The sequence below is a fragment of the Papilio xuthus genome, unplaced genomic scaffold (genome assembly GCF_000836235.2).
Source record: "Papilio xuthus unplaced genomic scaffold, Pxut_1.1 DF828177.1, whole genome shotgun sequence".
NCBI lineage: Eukaryota > Metazoa > Arthropoda > Insecta > Lepidoptera > Papilionidae > Papilio > Papilio xuthus.
In genome coordinates, this window is record NW_013530472.1 from 2,427,920 (window position 1) to 2,448,846 (window position 20,927).

General features: G+C 32.2%; 1 protein-coding gene across 5 annotated transcripts in view; it reads left to right on the forward strand.

Annotated features, from left to right (window-relative positions):
* Positions 1-20,927, forward strand: part of LOC106113760 (frequenin-1) — a 116,968-nt gene that overhangs the window by 51,009 nt on the left and 45,032 nt on the right. For 2 of the 5 annotated variants that reach the window (XM_013306682.1, XM_013306683.1), the window contains exon 2: positions 7,011-7,179. In XM_013306682.1, the coding sequence (XP_013162136.1) occupies positions 7,116-7,179 (64 nt within the window). In that variant the 5' untranslated portion in view covers positions 7,011-7,115. Of the gene's footprint in view, positions 1-5,076; positions 5,203-5,941; positions 6,056-7,010; positions 7,180-20,927 lie in introns of those variants that run through there. The other 3 variants (XM_013306679.1, XM_013306680.1, XM_013306681.1) reach the window with 3 other exon arrangements.

Consider the following 20,927-nt stretch of genomic DNA (forward strand, 5'->3'; position numbering starts at 1 on the left):
CATAACTCTGCATAAAACGTCTATGAATTTCCTTTTAAATCCTCCCCTTTTGGCGAAATATACAATATTTTAGGAGTCGTTGTGAGCACGCTTACAAAGCAATTATAAATGCAAAAACGTAAATCGCCTCGTTTTTTTCTTTTCTGAAAAATAATGACTGTCCTCAAAGGATATTTACAGCGACACATAACTCATTTTAGCTAAGGGCAAAGCGTCTATGTTACCTTCTAGAAGTTTCCCACCTGCTCCATATTATAATTTTAAAAGGAACAAACGTTAATTGGATGCTTTAAATTGTGTACACTTAAAAATTTATATGGTGTGGTGTTAATTTGCTTGTTTACTCTGCGTACACAACCTTACTTTTTTTGTCAGAATATATTTTTTATACTTAGTCGCCCGACCATACCAAAAGAATTTGTTCATAACTTTATTTTTCTCAACACAAACACTCATTGCGGTAAAATGCGGTGAATTTATGACAACAATTTAAAGTCGAGTGCCACCGTCCACCGCAGCAAATCTTATTTATCTTTCAAACTTTATACTTTCAACTCCTTGCCTTCCACGTCATAAACTGACAACGTTAAAGTACACTTGCATTAAGTTTTACAGAAACTCTATTAGAGTATTATTTTAATAAATCCCATTAAAGTTATAATATGTTTCAGTACTCGAGTTTTCATCATATCGTATATTTTAATAAAATAAATTATGTTTATCTTGATTTTTACGGTAACTAATAAATATTAAGACATTTTTTTATTTTTATTGAGCTGAAGATACAGAAACTGTGTATCCCTTTGATACTAACTCTAGGAAAAAACCAAGCAAATACTGGAAACATTTTCTATTTCCAATGAATGTTTACTTTCTACTTAACAGAGAGCTTGTGGCTTGCCTTTAAACTGACAAAGTTTTAAATGTATAAAATACAAACCTTACGGAGCTCACATTTAAAAAATACCACAATTTATTTCAATTATTATATTAAAAAAGATGTAATATTACATGTTTGCAGTCTGATAAATATTTTCTATGACAAGTACCTATAAATTGAATTCAAGAAGCTTATAATAAAAGCTTTATAAAATGCTTATGTTAGTTTAACTTTCCTTGCTTTTCGCACATCAGTCATCATCATCAGCTCACTATACGTCCCCACCGAGGGGCTCGAGTCTGCCTTAAGTTAAGGGTGATTAGGCCATAGTCAACCATTCTGGCCGAGTGCGGGTTGGTTGACTTCACGCATATCTTTGAATTTATTCTCAGATATGTGCAGGTTGCATCACGATGTTTTCCTTCACCGTAAGAACGTCGGATAAATGTACATATGTAAATCGGAAAATGAAAAACACATTGGTACATCGCGGGATTCGAACCCAGGACCTGCAGATTGCAAGTAAGTTCTTGACCAATGTGCCACCGACGCTCCTCCGCACATCAGTACTTAATAATAATTATATAAAAATAAACAAATAAGTGCTCGACCATTGCGTTGTAACCTTAATTATTTAATACTTTATGTGTAATAATACTTAACATGTTTTAAGTATCACGCAAAATATTGCAAAGCCATTAGCTACTTAACTATATTTAGTAGCTAATTGCTTTGAATAACAAATTTTTCGCAGCGAATCTGTGCTATGAGGAACATTCTGTAGGTAGGTGAAGTATGCTTGAATACACATTCTAACGGAAATTTCTATAGCAGCCTACTTGTTATTTAATATGTTAAAATCTTAGATTGAATTGAAGAAATATGTCGGATGTTTAGTGTTTTGGTATCTACTTTTATTTATACTTCACTTAATTTTTAACTTCACTTTAAGTTTTATTATAATAATACTAATTTAAGGTCACCCTAAAGTCTGGTGTGAAATATATAGGATGTTATTAATAGGTCGAATAATTTTATAAGCAAACATTTAATCCCCTACATCATTTTACATTTCGGAATAAGCCACGACTACCTTGGCTTAGCTAAACCTGACATACAATTTTATTAATCGTCACGAGTAACCCATGTCATCATGAGAGCAACTGGCAGGTGGCTTGTTTAAAATAACACGTGAGTCTTGCGCGAGACAGAACGTTTGTTTGTCTAATTTCAACCGGCGTCAAACAATACGAGGCCTAATATTTTTAATGGTATTCCTGTATCTGACAAAATATTACCGAAAAAAAGTAGTATGCGTATTTTTTTGTCACTCTTTTCCGAGCGTGTGGTAATGTCGTTGCATCTATAACTAGGGTATGAATTCACCAACCCGCTATGGGTCAACGTGGTTGACTATGATCTAGTCACACCTAACTTAGGGTAGGCTCTGAGCCTCTTATTGGTGACGTATAGTGAGCTGATGGTGACCCAATATTCGCGCGCCTTTTTATGTTTTATAATTCAACTATATACATTACAAACTTTATAATAAGTATCACGTTTTCACTGTCACTGTGAGAAATATGTTTTGTCAATGTAACTCATAGTAAATAAGATTTTTATTGACTTTTGTATTACGAAGAATACAGCTCACACACAGTTTATGACAGCTATATAGGACGGGCTAACGTACTAATGCTGATATGTGAGTGTGTCCTAAAAAACAAAAAACGAATGCAATATGGATTAACACAAATCTATGCAACATCCAGGCCGAAAAATAACTATGCTATGAGAACACACAAAATGAAAATTGTTTTTTTTTCTTTTTTATCTGTATAATACTGCTTAGCCAATGATCCGTATGGGTATCAATGTATTTTGCTTAAACACTATCTTCTTAATCTATAGATATAAAAGCAAGTCGTGTTAGTTACACTATTTATAACTCAAGAACGGCTTTACCGATAGGGTTAAAAATTGGTGAGGAGGTAGCTTAGAGCCAGGAGACGGACATAGGATACTATTTATTCATTTTTTCGAATTTATGCCTTGAAGAGCTGATTTTTATTAAACTTACTAATATTATAAATGCGACTGTTTAGGCTGGATGTGATATGGATCGATGGACACACACTAAATAAGTTTTTAATAGATCCACGCGGACGGAGTCGCGGGTGACAGACAGCTAGTTCTAATATAAAGGTGCAATTCCACTGCCGTAACAATTTTTTTTATTTGTGTTTTTACAAAAAATGAGTTGAAGGATGAATTGTTTTTATTTATGCGTATCTTACAAACCCTTAGTAAGGATTTTTAATACGTATTCCACTATGTTAATATATGCTTACCTTACACAGGAGATATGACATACATCATTCATTCGATACTTTTGTAAACCCGGTTATGTAAATAGATAATATATTGCCAATGTTTTTAGGTACATAATATCATTATTAATATCAAATATCTGCGCAAATATGGCTCGTTTTATTGCTCGAAATCAGAACAGTTGGATGATGTATATTTGTGTTACTTTATAACTTAAACTTGAAACTTTATATCAATTTTGTCGCTTAGGTCACATTTTTCCATACGTGCTCGAACTTTTGGTATACAGAATAAATCCTCACTAAATAAGTCCGCATTGCGTAACTAATCTTGAATTTATTCCATGAAGACTTCACAGAATACGTTTAAAAGTTAATAATAGTCATTTTTTGGTTTATTATCTCATATTTCATCGCTCATCGTTTTATTTTGACTACCATAACACAATACTTGTAAGTTTCTACTTATTTAAAAGTAAGTATGTTATGTACGTAAATTTACTTTTTCCTAAGACAACCAAGAAAGGTCACGCATCAGTGAGTCGAGTTTTCATAATACGTTTGGTATACTTTTTTTATTACTAGTTATGTGGACCATTTCTACATCCGTCCTAAAGTAAATAAAATACATGTAGTATATAAACAATGAAGAATTCAAAATTCAACGTATGTTTGGAGAACTTTAAAGTGTTACCGTATACTTAAAGCATAGACAAAGATTTTTTTTATTTCTTGTGAATGTTTATGACTCATGTCGTTAGCTTCGAATCTATTTCCAAAAACATTTTGTCCAAAACTGAAAAAGTTAGGGAACAAAATATCTATTTTTATACTCTTAGTACGCTGGTTTTGGCAATAGCCCAAATATTGTTATTGCAATTAGGTCACGATTTTAAAATAGCTACTTCCTATAATACTGACCATTTACGTACAAAGATGTTTTTGTATCTTTTTATGAGAGAATTACATAAATAAATCCCAGTTTCAAAGAAAAAAAGAGGAGATTCTGCCGCACTCATTAAATTGTTATCAAAGGAGTCCCATCCCTTAGTGTAGATTTCTCATACTAAATATAGACTTAATGTCTCTGAGGAACACACAGATTTTTGAACGTCCCATTTTCAGTGCTACGTCTAAAGCACATTTTTTAACCCTGTGTAGTTGTCGTCAAATAAGTAGCTCCTAACTTGGGCGCTAGGAGTTCGAAACAATAAATAGGTACTTGTATCACGAGGATTCCAATGCCATATAGATTGAAACAAACTACTCCTAAGTCTGATCTGGATTATTGCGATCCTTATACGAGAATTGTGTAACATCGCCCACTTCGATCCTAACTGTTCTTTGTCGTTGGATACGAATTTTTAGAGGATATTTTAACTTTTTTTAATCATAATTAGAAGAGTCTTAAATAAAAGAACTCATGAAGTTATAAATAAAAATATATTTTAAAGAATAAACTTGTGTCACTGCAGTTTAAAGCAACTTTTGCCCACAATTGATTTATTTTCTTGTTCAATCGAGGCAACCTTCAAGTATTCTTAATAAATTTCAAAGCTCCGTGTATCAAATTCTTTGTGGATTAACCTTAAGCTTTATAAAGAGAAACTTTCTTAGGTATTTTAACTTTAAAGATCTAAGACATTATTGTAACTTAAAACTGAATTGACTTACGTCAAAGTAACGTCTTAACTTAAAGAACAATTGATTGGTATTGTAAACTATCTTTAATATTACAAACAATTTTATCGCAATGGCTCTGATCAGTTATGACAGTATTTCTTCGAATAGCTATTAAAAAAGTTGCCAGTTAAAAAAAAACTAGCAGTACTAGCAAACTGGTTTCAAAGGCGCGTCGATGGCGTCCCTGCGCCCGCGCCTATGTCCCGAGCGCGAGATGCCAAACGAACTTTATTTAGTGCACAGATAATAAAGTGTAACATTCTACTTTGTGCTTCTCCGGTAATGAAGCAAGCAATTCTCTATCTGATAGTAAGTACAAAAATATATCATCTTTATCAACTTGTAGTCAAGTAATATATTGATATATGAATGCCTAATAATTCGTCTGGATTAATGTAACGAATAATCTTTGACTCGTACCATCTTTTGATATTAACTGTAAAAGTTTGTTTCTCCGGCAGAAATTATCAAGGATTTTGTTATCTTAATTGTTATTTTATATGAGTTAATTTGGAATACTTTCGTAATCTTCCATTTTCGTTTGTCTTAGGATTTGTTTCACCAGGGCCCGGGTAGACATTTACTGCTAGCGAATGTAGACATAAGCTTTGATTTGCGCAACGGATCCTATCGACATTTCTACAACAATTTATAGGGCGTTACGACATCGTATTACACGGTTACAAATTCAGCTTCGATGTTTCTGCTTTGCGAATTTCATCTCGAATAACATTGCCTTGTTTTCCGACAGTTGATTAAGTGTTTATTTCTACGCATCTTTTCTTTTCTTTCTTTTTTTATTCGACAGGAAAGCTTTTTTGTTTTATTTTGTCTATAATACTTTTAATTCTTTTAACCACGGTCACGTTAATTAACTATTTTTAATCTTTTTAACTTTTCTAGTACAAAACGCGAATGTAATTGAATACAAAAAATATTGCTTGCGATCATATCCGATATTAATAGTGATACAAAAACCCTGCGAAAGATAATATACTTTGTATGAAAATAGTATGTTATAGTAACAAGGGTTTATCCATCGTTTCAGATACACTAACTCGGAAAAACATTAAACTGGAATTAATTAATTGAAGACAGTGTAATGGGGTATTCACGTGATCTTACCTTCAGGAGGAGAGACAGTGAACAGTTATATTGAAAGGTAATACAGTCTCTAGCGCAATGTAAACCGACGTTAATTCTGCTATAGAAACGCGCCATACTGTCAACTTTTGACAGCTGACACATACGGAAACGTGACCGTGAATTCGAAATAGGGTGGTAGCAATATTGTTCTTGTTATACGCTAACTTTTTTCTTTTAAATGATAATAAAAGGTATCGCAATATTATTGTAAAATAGGCAAGATTCATCGTGATACTACTAATTCTATACGAAGCTATTAGACTGATTTATCTAATTTCACACGTAAACGGTTATACTTACGGCAATATGCGTAAATTTTAGTTTGGCAGTTGTAACTTAGCGTTCTATAAGGATTTTAATAATAATAGTTAAGCAATTTTATAACAATGTTAGTAAGCTAGTGTAAATAGATGGAGTTAGTTTGGGATTATTTCGTTCTTTGAAATGCATAACGTATATTTAATACATTCACTAGGGGGAGTACTTTACTGGTGCAATTCGTATATTATAAAGACCCTATTGCCAAGGGTGGCCACAACCCCTTCGTGGTTCGTTTGTATAGTGTGAATAATCTCATGCAATACTAGTAATAACTTCCTCGTGGCATACACGATATAATAAGATTTGTTACCACACAAAAAAAAACAATTATAGCTTTGTTATCATTTCCTATTCAATTACCACATTTCCACCTGCTTCCTTAATCATATTTTATATAAGTAGCCTTACGGTATTAGCTTGTGGTTTCGATAAAAAAACAGAGATACTTTGATTAAACCGTAGTTAACTAATTTTCACCGAAACTCTAGTTGTGACGTCATAGGAAGCAGATATATTTTGGGACTGAGTAATTCTAGAGAGACGCATTACTGTTAAATCAAACTTTATAACTTAACTGACTTTGAAGGCGGTAACATTTGCATTATTGTATGAAACTATTGTAATGATTAACAAAAAGTTTTCGTCTACAGGTGAATAACATCAGAGGCTTGACATAGCATGTCATAAGTCACCAATCGGTGACTAATCCAGCCAGCGAACTCGTCACTACATCAGAGGTACAGAAAAGCGTCGAAATGGGCAAGAAGAACTCCAAACTAAAACAAGACACCATTGACAGGCTGACGAGCGCCACATACTGTGAGTAATTAAAAGTAATTTTTTTTTCTTTATTTGAACACAGACTCTATAAATGGACTGGCTATGAAATGTAGTGTTTTGTGTATATTCGATTTTAGCTATTATATAGCATATGGCGCTGATGGAAGCAGTTATATAGCGGTGTTGTTCTAATATAGTTAGAACACATTATCACATTTTTTTTATGATGACAATATATTTTAATTCATGTTTTTCGGTAGTGGTTACGTAAGCTTCTAAAGGTTCAGTGCTAGTGTGTACTGAGACACTTTCGTATGCGGGATACATCAAATGGGAAATCACTATCCTTGCTCGCTCTAATACCTACGTGTTAGACAAGGAGGACATGATTGCGACATTAATGTAACATTGTACGACTGTTAAGTACATTCTGCAGACAATAACTCGAAATGTTACCCAATCAGTAGATTATATAAGGCGCCTCGAATTAAAAAAACTTAAATAAGTAGCCTGTGTGTTCTTTCATACTATGTTCTACATCTGTACCAAATTTCATTAAGATCCATTTAGCCGTTCCGGAGTTACCTTCAAACAATCATCAATCCATCGAACCATTTATCTAACCTTTCGCATTATAATATTAGTAAGATTTTGTATATAATCGCGAAATGTATTGTCATCTCTCTTAATATCCTTGTAAAAACAAGGATAACAATACATTTGTGTTTAATATTGGGTTGTGGAAGCTCATGCCTATAGTTCTTTCTTTGTTAGCATTAGTAACTATGAAAGAAAACAACACACAATTTTGCGTCTTATCAAAACGTTCTTACTTGTTAGTTATTCTATTCGAGTAAATCGAGGAAATAATATTTGCTCCAATATTTCTATACATAAAGACCAAACAAATGTGAGTAAACATTTTTAATGCATTAGCTTCTTTCAAAAACAAAGCGTGCGGGTGGTTAATGTTTCTTTGACGACCTACAAATTGCTTAACCTATACCAAACGGGATGATAAAGCTAGTGAAACACCATTAACGACAATATAATTTACTACAATGCTATTGTTATTTACCATCGCGTTTCAAACTATACAGTAGACGTGCGTGTCTTCAAGCTATATGGCAGCTAAACGTTTTTCTAGCACCCGCTCTACCTATTTCCTTTATGTTAAATCTCCTTTTGCCATAGAAATTGGTCAAGGTGAATACTGTAATGTGGTCCAATTTATCACTGTTGGTTACCCTTCATGGGCATTCCATTTCTTGGATACATTTTGTATGCTATATTTCACTTTAATGTCTCTTCGTTCTGAAAATTTTAAAGACTTAAAGACGTATAGAATTGTATTTTTATTTTAAACTGCAATATTATCCGCAGTTCCTTTGCTATGTCGATTGTCTAGGATTACTTTCTGTTGTCGTTACTCGTATGTGTCGTTGAAAATAAACCGTAAACGAAGGCTACCTATTATCCTCGTCCTTATGGGCTAATGATCAATGAAGACGAGATGAGAGCGTCGGTGGCTCAGGGGTTTAAGCACTTGACTTGTAATCTGCCGGTCCTGTGTTCGAATCCCGCCATGTACCAATGTGTTTTTATTATTTAATATTTAGTTTAGTTAGTACTTTTGATTTACATATGTACATTTGTCCGACGTTCTTACGATGAAGGAAAACATCGTGATGCTACATGTGCATATCTGAGAAGATATATCAAATATGAGATGTGTAAAGTCAACCAACACACACTTGGCCAGCGTGGTTGACTATGGCCTAGTCACCCCTAATTTAGGGTAGGCACCTCAGTGGGGACGTATAAGTGAGCTAATGATAAATGAAGACTAAAATTACTAAAATATTGATTTTATGTGTGATTCAAAATTAAGGTAAAATATCCTCTTATCCTCTTTGAATATTTATTACAGTCGATAGAACGGCAATTTACGGGCCAAAGGAAGGAAAATCTATAACCGGCGTATTTTGTATGCGTAATCGAATATGGATAAAGCAGGAGGTGTGTAGGGATTCTTGTAAATCGGATTTCGAAATTCAGGAGCAACGATCCGGCTCACAATGTTTGTTTTATAATCCATAAATATTTGCCCGACTGACAGGAAGGTGATGTTATTTCATCTGATATATTTGCCTCAAACCAGTATGCTTACAACGCCACGATAATCAAAGATGTCAAAATTATTTTTTTTAACATAGTGCGACCTAAATTTTTTTTTAAACTAAAAATTACTTTTATTTAAATCTTAAAGTACTTCTATAATCTCCTAAAATAATTTAGATTTTTTCTGTAAAATGTTGTCCAGTGGTTTAACAAAACATAGGGGACAAACATGTTTTTAATCTATTGTTAAACACTAGATATGAATTACTATATTGGATCATCATATTTCCTACTGAGACAGTTTTATGGCTTTGTAAAACTATTCCTTAAAAGAAACATAAATATTAATTTTCTCCTAACTTAAAATTAATGGATCTTCCACTCAACGTTCGTCCCCTTGAAGTATTATTTTTGTGCCAAATTGCTTATGTCCGCAAAAATCTTTTTCTCTTCTAAAACAGACTTCAATCAATTGATTTGTAAAAAACATTGTAATAACTGAAAACAATGAACAAGTATATGTATTGCTATTAAAAAGATCTACTTGTGTTTTTATTTTTTTCATTTGACCCAACGCCAAAAGTTATATGGTAGAAAAATTTCGCTTTAATAATAATCTAATTATTTAATTTATTCAATCTTCTCTTGGCCTTATCCTAGTCATGTGGTGTCTTCGCGCAATGTTTTTATAAACCCAGGTTTTGGTTTAATTAATTTATTCAATAATAGTTATTAATAAAGTATTGATTCAATACGGCAACCTTACTACGCTGTTATTGCGAAGTCTTGGCGTACGAGTGAGGAACTTATCGTTATAGCTGAGTTAAGTGACAAAGTTTGACTGTTGGCGCCGCAACGACTGCTAGCCGCCGGCGTTAGTATCTCCCAATTTGCGCAAAGTGCCAAGGTACAGTTATAGGGGGAATACAAGGGGAAGTAAAAACTTAACCTGTTTTAGCTTTTTTTTATTATTGTGTTTTATCGCCGATTAACGACTGAATATAGGATTAGGCATAATTATTTTCTCCACAATTTTAATCAATTTAGTTCAAATTTAACCTATCTAATTATCGTAACAGCAATCGAAAACATCAGTTCAGAAGATGATTAGGGGATTCGTACTCTGTATCATAGAATGTAATTAAAAAAAGATTTACTTCAATTGTTATATTTTAATCCCCTAAAATTCGATGAAATTTTATAGCAAAAGTGTCGATTTTTGTGTACGTGCCTTTTTTACGTTGAACGTATTAATTTATTTTTATCATAAAGCTGTATTCAGGAAATTGAGCCGTCACGTCCAGTTCTGTATATTTTAAAATTGGAAATTATATCAATAAATGCTATTGCCTTTTAACTTTTAGTTGAAATGATAAAGCTATTTTATTTAAATGAGAAAATATTCCTAGAATAAAACAGTCGGTTTTGACAATTGAAGTTTTTGATTGCGGTATTCAAAATTAATATATAAAATGTAAATTAAAACATTAAAAACTCCAACAGACATAAGAGAGGGCAATGCGGAGAAATTCCTGAAATACACTGCAGAATAAAGGCTTGTCACACTATTTAATGAAGCGAACAAAACTATATTCGATCAAACACGACATTGCAAAAATGCTGATGAAACTGCCGTTATTTGATTCACATTTTATCTCATATTTCGAATTCGCTGGATTCAACAAAACCTGTTTTTACTTTTCCCGTTCTATAGACAAGTTCTTTTTCCTAGATATTCTTATACATGATTACTTCCACAAAGTACTAATAAAACTCTTTCATTATTTTGCCCTAACTTTGCCTAACTCAATATTAATGCAGGTAAAATATACCAAATTCGTAAAAGCGTAATTTTAATACAAAGTGCACATCAAATCTTAAAATATTTTATTCCTTCATTTGCCATTTGACACAATTAAATGGCAGGATATTTTAGTTTCAATATAGCGCTGAGTAGCTTCGCTCTCTGTGTACATCTTACATAATGAAGTTTTGGTGTGAGGGCGAGATCTGCGTGCCCGAGGCTACACCTATGTACTCGTGACGCCATCCCCCATTCCTGACACCTTGAATGAGCGTGCCATATTATAACGAACATTAGTCCTGCGTGTTTAGGCTTCGGTTGTTCTAATACAGATTTATTGTTCTCATATGTTCTGAGATATCAACATATATTTTAATATTTTGTGTAGTTATATATTTCTACGCTAATATTATTACTTACTATTGACTTTATTTAAATAATACTATGTTAAAAGATGTCATTTTTAGCGAAAAGCACTCTCGGGTCTCTTTACTTAACCCTAACAATGCTTCATTATAAACTTTTCATTGATTTAAGTACAAACAAAAAAAAGGTCTTGACAGACAGACAGACGGACAACAAAGTGATCCTATAAGGTTTCTGTATTTTTCCTATGAGGTACGGAACCCTAAAAATGTATTTCTTTTGAACATATTTACACGAATCAGTAAAATTATAAAATGGTGCGCATAGTCGTTAATTGTTTTATAAAGAAACCCTTAGTATAAATAATACTAAATGTACTCAAAGGGTTACTAATATTTTTTTACGTTAAGTACGGCATTAAGTAACTTCTTTAAATATTAAAATAAATGTATAGCACTTAGCGTTACTAAGTAATATCATTGTATAAAACTTAAAGTCGGTGAAAGCTTTTTACATGAAAATAGATTCACAACTTTGTTCTTGTGTAAGACAAAATAAATATGTGAGACAATAACGTACCTGGCACGACTACATCTGTGTAACCAGACGTTATTTAGTCTTGAACAATTCTCCTTGTATCTCAAACGACCTGAGCTATGTACAATCACGTTCATTTGCAGTGTTTCACTTTAAAAGTAATTTTTTTTTATTGATCTCAAAATCGATAACCGCCTAAATGTTTATTTGTCAGAAAGAACAAATGCAAGAAATATTTTCTATAAGTAGAAAACAGGAAATGAAGGCGACTGTACCACGACTCTAACATTTTCCTCAAGATAGCATCTTATAACTTTTGTTACTTGTATACGATGAGAGAATTTTTTTTATTTCCTTTTAAAAGTTTCATTTTGCGTACTTATATTATTCTTGTCTCGTCGCGTTTGTCAAAACACGTCCGCATACAAATTGACGAAGCATGGTATCAATATAAAATGATCAATGACCCAACTTTCCATTTTATTTATGTAATCAATATTGTTATAAGCTTTTGATGGCTTATTTGTAGTATAAGTGTTTCCCTAACTCTTTTAATCTCGGATTAAGCTTTTCATTGAATATGCTACAACTTTAAATTAACACTGTGCCTAGGGCCAGGGTTATATCAGGTATCAATAAAGATGGCCAAGGAGTTTGGAATGAGTTTGTGTTTAGCAGCTTAGCCTTGAACTGACTCATCTTAACGAATCATCGTCTTATAACGAAATCATTAAGTGCTATGTGTGAATTAAAATTGGTTTAACCACAAAAACCAATACAGTTTCTCTAGTATTGATAAGTATTATCATTTCTAAATACTGTTATTTCTCTTTATATTGCGTCAAATATTTGATCGTGATTGCAAATAAATGTCCCAATATTTACACGTAAATCCTGTTTGAATATAATTGTAATATCTGTATTTATTTATTGAATGTACCCAATAAATGTTCTGTTTATTTTTCTCTACGTTTAATTTTATTTTTGTGTTCAAAGAGTTAATACTAATTAATTCTAGATGTATGTAATAATGGCGGTAAATTCTAAATATAGATATACTAAAATAGTTTTCAAAAACTGTGTTATTTCGTATCAATATATATCTCTGCATATAAACAAAAATAGAAATTAATTTAGTTTTATAATAAGATAATAAGCGCCTGCCAAAAATGTTACAAATTATATTGCACGCTATACGGTGCCGTTTCAATAACCAAAAATAAAGTTTTCAAGAACAAAATAGTATATTTATATCCTAATAATATAAAATAAAATAAAATAATTAAGAAGGTATTTCCGCTATGTATTGCCCCTTAGGAACCACAAAAAATTAAATATTTATAATAGCTCCCACCTTCAATTTTTATAAAACAATATTTTGATTATTTGCAAAAAAAATTATGTTAAGCACGATATTGGCCTTTAAATAAATAAGCATCATAAAAACACTATAAAGGTGATTTCATAAAAATAACTAAATTTTACCTCATAGTTCAGTCACGCACGTGACGCAAAAGGAGGTCGATTCGCGAATTCGTTACCGTGAGTTTTCACTGCTAAGGCAACCTGTACAAAAAGATATTGCTATCTCTTTATTTTCAAAGAGAGTGTAAGGGATGACAATATATTCATTGTATGTGTGAGTATACAGTAGAAATCCACGATTAGTACCTTCAATGTCGCAAGGTCTTCGTATACAAACAATTCATTTGCTTTCAGTCACGCCACATTGATTTTCATGCATATCTTCTAAGACGCCGTCGAGTCTAGGAAAAAACAATACGAATACTGTAATATTACTTGGAATATTTTTGGAAACCCTCATTAGTATATTTTTTTCTGAGATAGTCTGTTAAGTAAAATATAAGGGAAAAGTCCCATTCAATAGACCACAAGTTTAGTTCTGATTTAAACCAACATTCTGACTCTTATTTATTAAGGCATAAACTGAATAGCACAGATTGCTTAAATGCAAATCGCCCTAAACAATTTAATCAACGATATGATTTCATTCAAATATCGAAAACTCTCGGCGATATTGAATTAACCAGGGGTAAAAAGTTAATAAAAACACGCCGTAATTTACGGTAGCCAAAACAACTGTATCAACAAACACTTCAAGGTCTGATCGATCCACGTTTTCATTTGCACAAAATGTACTCATGTGTACTCACTAAAACAACCACGTCAGAAACTTTTAAAATTTAAACAAGCATTCAACTTTTATTCACAAGTACTTTAGTATTACAAGAAAATTGTTTAACTAATCCGAAAAGGATTAACAAAGTAATAGTTTTCTTAAGGAAATGTACATTTATTTTCCTTAGTTTTTCCACGAAAATGCAAAAGCCATAGTCGCGGAAGAAATTAAATGAAGCTACGTCGTAAAGCGAAGGACGAAAATAAACAAAGAAAACAAAAGGAACCTTACAAACACTGAGCATTAGCTTCGGCACTTACGAAATAGACAATACCATTTTCGCTTCTATATGTTAATTTCTTACTTAACTTATCAAACTGTAAATGTTAAAATTTTTATCTACACAATCTTTGTATTTTAGTTAGTAGGTGTGATGATAGACATTTCTAATTATTATCTTATTTTTACTGAGCTTAAATTCAAAGATTGACGATAAAAAAGTCGCTGTCTTAACCAAGAGTAAACAGACTCATTGGAATGGAATAACTTTTATAGGTAAGTAGATACTTATTAATGTTAAATCGCATGTAATACAAAATGCAAACAGATGCGACCAACATGTAATACAACAGATAAGCTGAACTATCCAGGGGGATCTATTAAACGGGAAGATGAGTATCAGAAGGGACTCGGACGAGAACTTTTTTCATTAAAAGCGCCGTTGTTAAGCTGAGTACATCACTTTATAATCCACTGAGAAATAAAAGCTTTCCATTCGATAATGGCACTTGAAACTTCTTTAATTTTCTACAAATGCAAGTTTTTATTGTCACTTAACAACATTTAGATGCATTAGAAACTATAAAAAGTCGTTAATGTTTATTTGACGTTAGTTCTATCTTAATTCTTAAATATAAATCAGAATGTTAGATTGGATAGAAGTTTCTTAACTACCTACATAACTCCAGAACGATTGAACGGATCTAGTTAAAGCTTGCAACATTGTCAAACTACTAGAATATTGTATATAATATTTGTAACATAGAAATTGTACATGGTACATTTTTCATATATTTACTCAATAACTCCATAACGAAATAATTTCATCAGACGATGTAAGGCAGTAAGTAATGCAATAAAAGAAAATTTGATAAATTCTTATCCAAAGTAGGAAATAAAAAGACAAATTTTGATGGCGTCTTGCTAACCCTGAAATATACGAAGTGCACTAACAAATTAGACATTTTACGACTTTTCCTCATCCCGTTACACGTCCCTTCTTACTATTCAAAGTAAAACCTCCCGCGGGTGAGACTGCGGTCCCTGACGCAGTATTTTGCAACCAATTTATCCTGTCACAAAATATATCTTAGACCATTCTCTGAACAAATATAAACCTTGTTGAATGATGAATAAGATAATATGAACATATAATTTTGATGTGTGTGTGTCAACAGAAGACACAATCATATCCTGTTTCACGATGACCTTCAACGAACGTGCTTCGTCTCTTGTCCTTGGTTGCGGTTATCAAACACAACGCCATTGAAATCACAGCATCCGGAAATTGAACTTGCGGCCAGCCAAGATCTGATTACAAGATCAGATCATTTCAACGCTTTGCTTACTACAAAATATATTTTTAAATTTAAGAATATATTCCAAAAGATAAGATACTTATAAATAAGCAGAAAATTAACTTGATGGTGTTGTATTGAAGTTTAGTAGTGTTTTTATTCCGACAACAAATTCTATAAAGTAATCGTTGTCGGTGTAATTAGACTCCTTGAATTAACTGAATATGTATTTTAATACTACCGGTTGCCCGCGACTTCGCCATTTCGGCATGAACAATGTAGCCTATATTACTCCTGTACATTTTTTATATCGTAAGGTGGAAAACAAGTGAGCGGCCGCGGGTAAACTCATACTTGCGACAATAGCGCACGTAAAAGCAATCAAATAAATTATGTTCATTAAATATGATATAACACAGTCACACCAATTTTATTGATTGTATTTAAATAGCCTCCCTTGTCTAATACTCTTTGACTTTTATACACAGAAGAGGGGTCATAGATGAATGTTAATAAATAAAGATCAAGGTCAAAGATAGATACAAACAAGATAGTTACAATACATATTATACACGCAATTAATTCAGTGTTGCGTACTTGGATTACGGAATATCCCGAGTGAATCGACATACTCAATATTGGCTAGACAACTGACACATTAAACGTTAGAGCATTGAGCATTGCGTCTTTATTGCCTTCTACCTTATTTTCCTCAGGCGTAAAGCTTAAGCGATCGACTCCGGCCACTTTCGATTTCTTACAATTTTTCGTATTCAAGTCGCGAGCTTCATCCATATTGCTGTCACGAGCGTGGAAGCTTACAAATGTAAATGCAAACATTTCAATGTTTGTACCCACCTGTGGTTTCTACCAAATTACGAGAAACAAAATTATCCAAAGATCCAACATTTGGTACCAGCCGGATGTGTGTCGAATACAACAAACAGTTTAGGGTCACCGTACACGGGCAGCTTGAATACCAGCTGCAGTAGTTCAATAATTTAAGTTGCCCGTGTACTGCAATTATTTACTTATTGTAATTAATTAATTTAGTCAAATAAATGTACAAATTTTAAAATTGCTTTTTAAAAGATTTTATTATCAATCTATTAGGATTTTCTTAAAATCGAATCAAACAAATTCCAAGTACCGGAAAATATATAATTTCAAGTGAAGCGTGTTTACGGGAGCTTAAAACAATGCGATTGGCGTATCCTGTCGCTATCTGTGAACGGTCCAGAGCTTTTAATGTCCGCTGTTAAATAGCCTATTAAAAGAGTTAAATTTTGTAACAAACCAAGTTTAATTCAACTTTCTTTAAGTTTTAATAATAATGAAATCACAGAAGTGTATTTGGAACTTTAACAAATATAAAATGAGCTTAATTAACTTTTTAAATGTTTCGCCTGTTAGTAATATTAATTGTATATTCCCTTACTTGTTATATATTATTATTACTTATTATTCATGTGAAAAATGCAAATTAATATGCTTAAATTGTAGTCCCGGTAAAAATATTTTTATGTAGCATTTTTGTTGAAGCATTAATTTATTTTTAATTTTTCATTATTATTCATTTATATTTAAAAACGCTTAATTGTACTGTAACACAAAATAATTTTAAAAATTATATTACTCGTACAAATCTAAATATCACATACATATTTCTATGAAATAGACAAAGGATAGCATCAAATACATTTCCATTTAATCCAGTAGTATGCGAAGTCTCCGCGGATTACTTTAAAGCTGCTCAGGGGCTGACAAAACAAAGGGTAGCAGTGCCCCCGGGCTTGCGATGCTTCCACTAAATGCACTTACTCGACCCTTAATACTATTATCGAGAAAACCGATACCACATTTCACTAAATTCACATTCTAACATTAAAGGATGTTTTTTTTAAAGAATTTCTTCTTTTACTAACGAAAAGAAGTTTTTATCGTACTTTGGTTTTTTCAATTAGTACTTAACATCGAAATATTATGATTTTAAATCTAAATAATTTGTATTTAAATTTTTAACAACGTCCAAGTCCAACATTATAAATGCGAATGTTTAGATGAGTGGATGTTTGAAGTTATCTCCTGAACGGCTGCATGGATCGCGATGAAATTTGGCATATATATAGAACATAGCCGGGAAGAACACATAGGCTCCTATTTATTTTTTGTAATTACGCGCGGACAGAGTTGCGATCTACACCTAGTATATTAATAAAACGTCCGCAATTAAATTCAGACACAAAATACAGACTGCTGTAGCTCATCGTACATGGACATATCAAAGAAAAGCGAAGTGTAAGGTCGAAGACGAACATCCTGACTTAAGAACCTACGCCAGTGGTCTGGAAGGAGTACCTGTTCGCTATTCAGAGCGGCGTTGTCAAGAGTACTAGTTGCCCTAATGATCGCCGACGTTCGAAAGAAGATGGCACTTTAAGAAAAAAAAATCTCTAAATTCGTGATACCAGTGACAGAAATTAGAAACATTTTTGCTTGTAACCTATTTGTTTTCGGAAGGTCTAATCATGGACTAAATTTAAATCTTAAATATGCATTACCATATACTAGAAATCTTGCTTAAAATTCTGTAATTATATAACTCATCTTGATACGAAATAAAGTTAACGTAACATGTTGAGGTAATCGGAAATAACTAATTCGTTTAACTAAACCACATTAATATATTTTCTCATAAATCAACGAGCGATGTAGGGAAGACTAATTGGGCAATAGCGTCTTCAGTTCGACTCGTACATAACTTGTATTGCGATTGCTATTAATGGAATAATTTAAGTTACGGAATAGTTATAAATTAAAACTATCTAAAACTCGTTAACTATGTTTTCTATGTCACAGATTTTATAGAATATAAATACATGTACATTGTGCTCAATTTGATTTACCAACTATGTATTGATACATGTAAAAGTTGGTTAAAGTTAACAACTACAATTTCTATTATATAATAATAACCCTTAATGTTAATATTTATGTTCTACTTATTATCTGGAAGGTCAACGACTACATTGTCTATATGCAGAATTTATAGTGTAATATTTAGAAGTTAAAAAAAAAAGAAAAAAGAGGTGAAATTTTTACCAACGTAGTTTTCGATTCATACTTCAATTCTTTAGTGAAGAAGAAATAATTTTCACAAATATAAAGCACGTTTCCTTGCGAAAAGGAGATCGACAAAATCGAGTTCCCTTTAACAACGTCCTTCAATCCCTCACAATTCATAATTCTAAATTGGCTCCAAGAGCACGAAAGGACGTGACATCTCGATTACGATATTCTTGTGAAAATATTGAATGGATTTGAAAATCCACTGCTCTATGTCTCAAGGGAACTGTTTCAATTTTTCTTTACGAATATTAAGTGTGACAGTACGATGATAAAGTTACAAAAATTAAGTTAATATTATAATACTCGAAAACTATGCTTTAAAAATTTTGGAACGCCTTCGAAAATTTAATATTACGAATTTGAACATTGATAAGGAAAATTCGTAAATGCAATTAATTAAGATCTAATTTAATATCATCCGAGAGTATTTCTCCTAGATTCATATTCTACTGCATCTAAAAGTAATTTTATTCATTTACCAGAAGAAACTGACAGAAAGAAGTGAAAGAAATTCGCTTTGCTCAACTTCTTAACTGATTTTACAGGATGCAAGGAAATGTTCGTTATCTCGAGGAAATCAAATTTAAAAGTTTCAATTCGATTTGATAATAATTCTACGAGTCGTGAAACAAATTCAATTTTATTAAATGTTGCATATGAAAAAAATTATTACTTTAAATAGGTATAAATTAGAAAAAGAAACTTGACCTATTATACCCTCCAAAAATAAACACCTAGGAAATATGCGAACCCAATGACACAAGGACTCATCACAGTTTTTGGCAGACGGGTTTTTTCGAGAGTCCTTGTCATTGTGACCTCCTTTCGCCTAAACGGTTTGCCCAATTTTGAACAGTGAGGCATCAATAGAATTATTTTTATCCCTGGAGTTATGATAAGGGGGATTTCTATCGCTTTTATTGGTTTTTAAATGATTGATTATCTGTTATTTTACAGTTAATACGTCTGTTTTTCTACGATAACAATAACTCGAATATCTGATTCCATTCCCGAAACCCTTAATTCCGAAGAAACTCGTTCTTATTTGTCTTTCTTAAAGAGAATAAAAGAGATGCAATAAGTTTTTCAACTTCTCCAACAAGGAAAACTTAATGATATTCAAAACAACTAAATGAAACTGCGAGGGAAACTGGAATATTTTTTTATTCTTTGCAATTACGAGTTAAAAATTTTCATAACTTGTCACTTACATTTAGACGATTTGGCCACATTGCTGGATAATTAGGGACGATTTAACGTTTTAAGCGAGCTATTACACAGCAATACAAATTGCGCCATACCAGCGAAGTGCAGTCACAAGAATTTACAATTTAATGTCGGGCGATGAACCAAATGCACCTATTACCAGTCACTTTAATATTCCAGTATAACTTTATGGGTTTTATAACCTAGATGAAAATTGTATTGCATCAAATATCATCACTAACTTTTAGAATTAACCCATGTTTTATTTGTTACGCGACGTCCTGTTGTTTAAAAACGCCTAGGATAGACAAATATAAGTACTTACATATGAATGCATAGTCGTCGGATATCTCTGCTATATCTGTCCTAATAAATCGTCGTACAGACTCCACTCCATAAAATATTTTGGAACAAAGCTATGGCTCCTATGCAAATAGCCGTATCCCAAAAAGTGTGATTTTTCAGTAGAGCCTTTTTCTTGAAACTTTATGACATACTAACGTTCCTAACTTAGGGCTATATTTTATCCATAATCTTATTATATAGATAAAATATTTAAATTTTGATATCAGGATTGTAAGTATCCAGTTTATAGTTAGAAAAGCACCGAAAGTTATTTTGCGAAAAAAACGAGTTACGGCCACATACGTAGGAGGCGTTAAAAGAAAACAAACGTAGATTTATTGTGAAAATGTACAAAGCATTTGTCGCAACAAATTTCGGCATGTTGCCAATACTTTAATGGTCTTTGCCAGCGAACGACAATGCCGAATAATCCAGTGCCCGAATCCTTTTTAAAATGGCAAAGTCATTTCATTTTTTCGCATAGATTTACAATAACTACGATTATAAACCAGAATTAATATTGATTTTCATCATTCATAGTTTTTATTAACCAACTATAAAA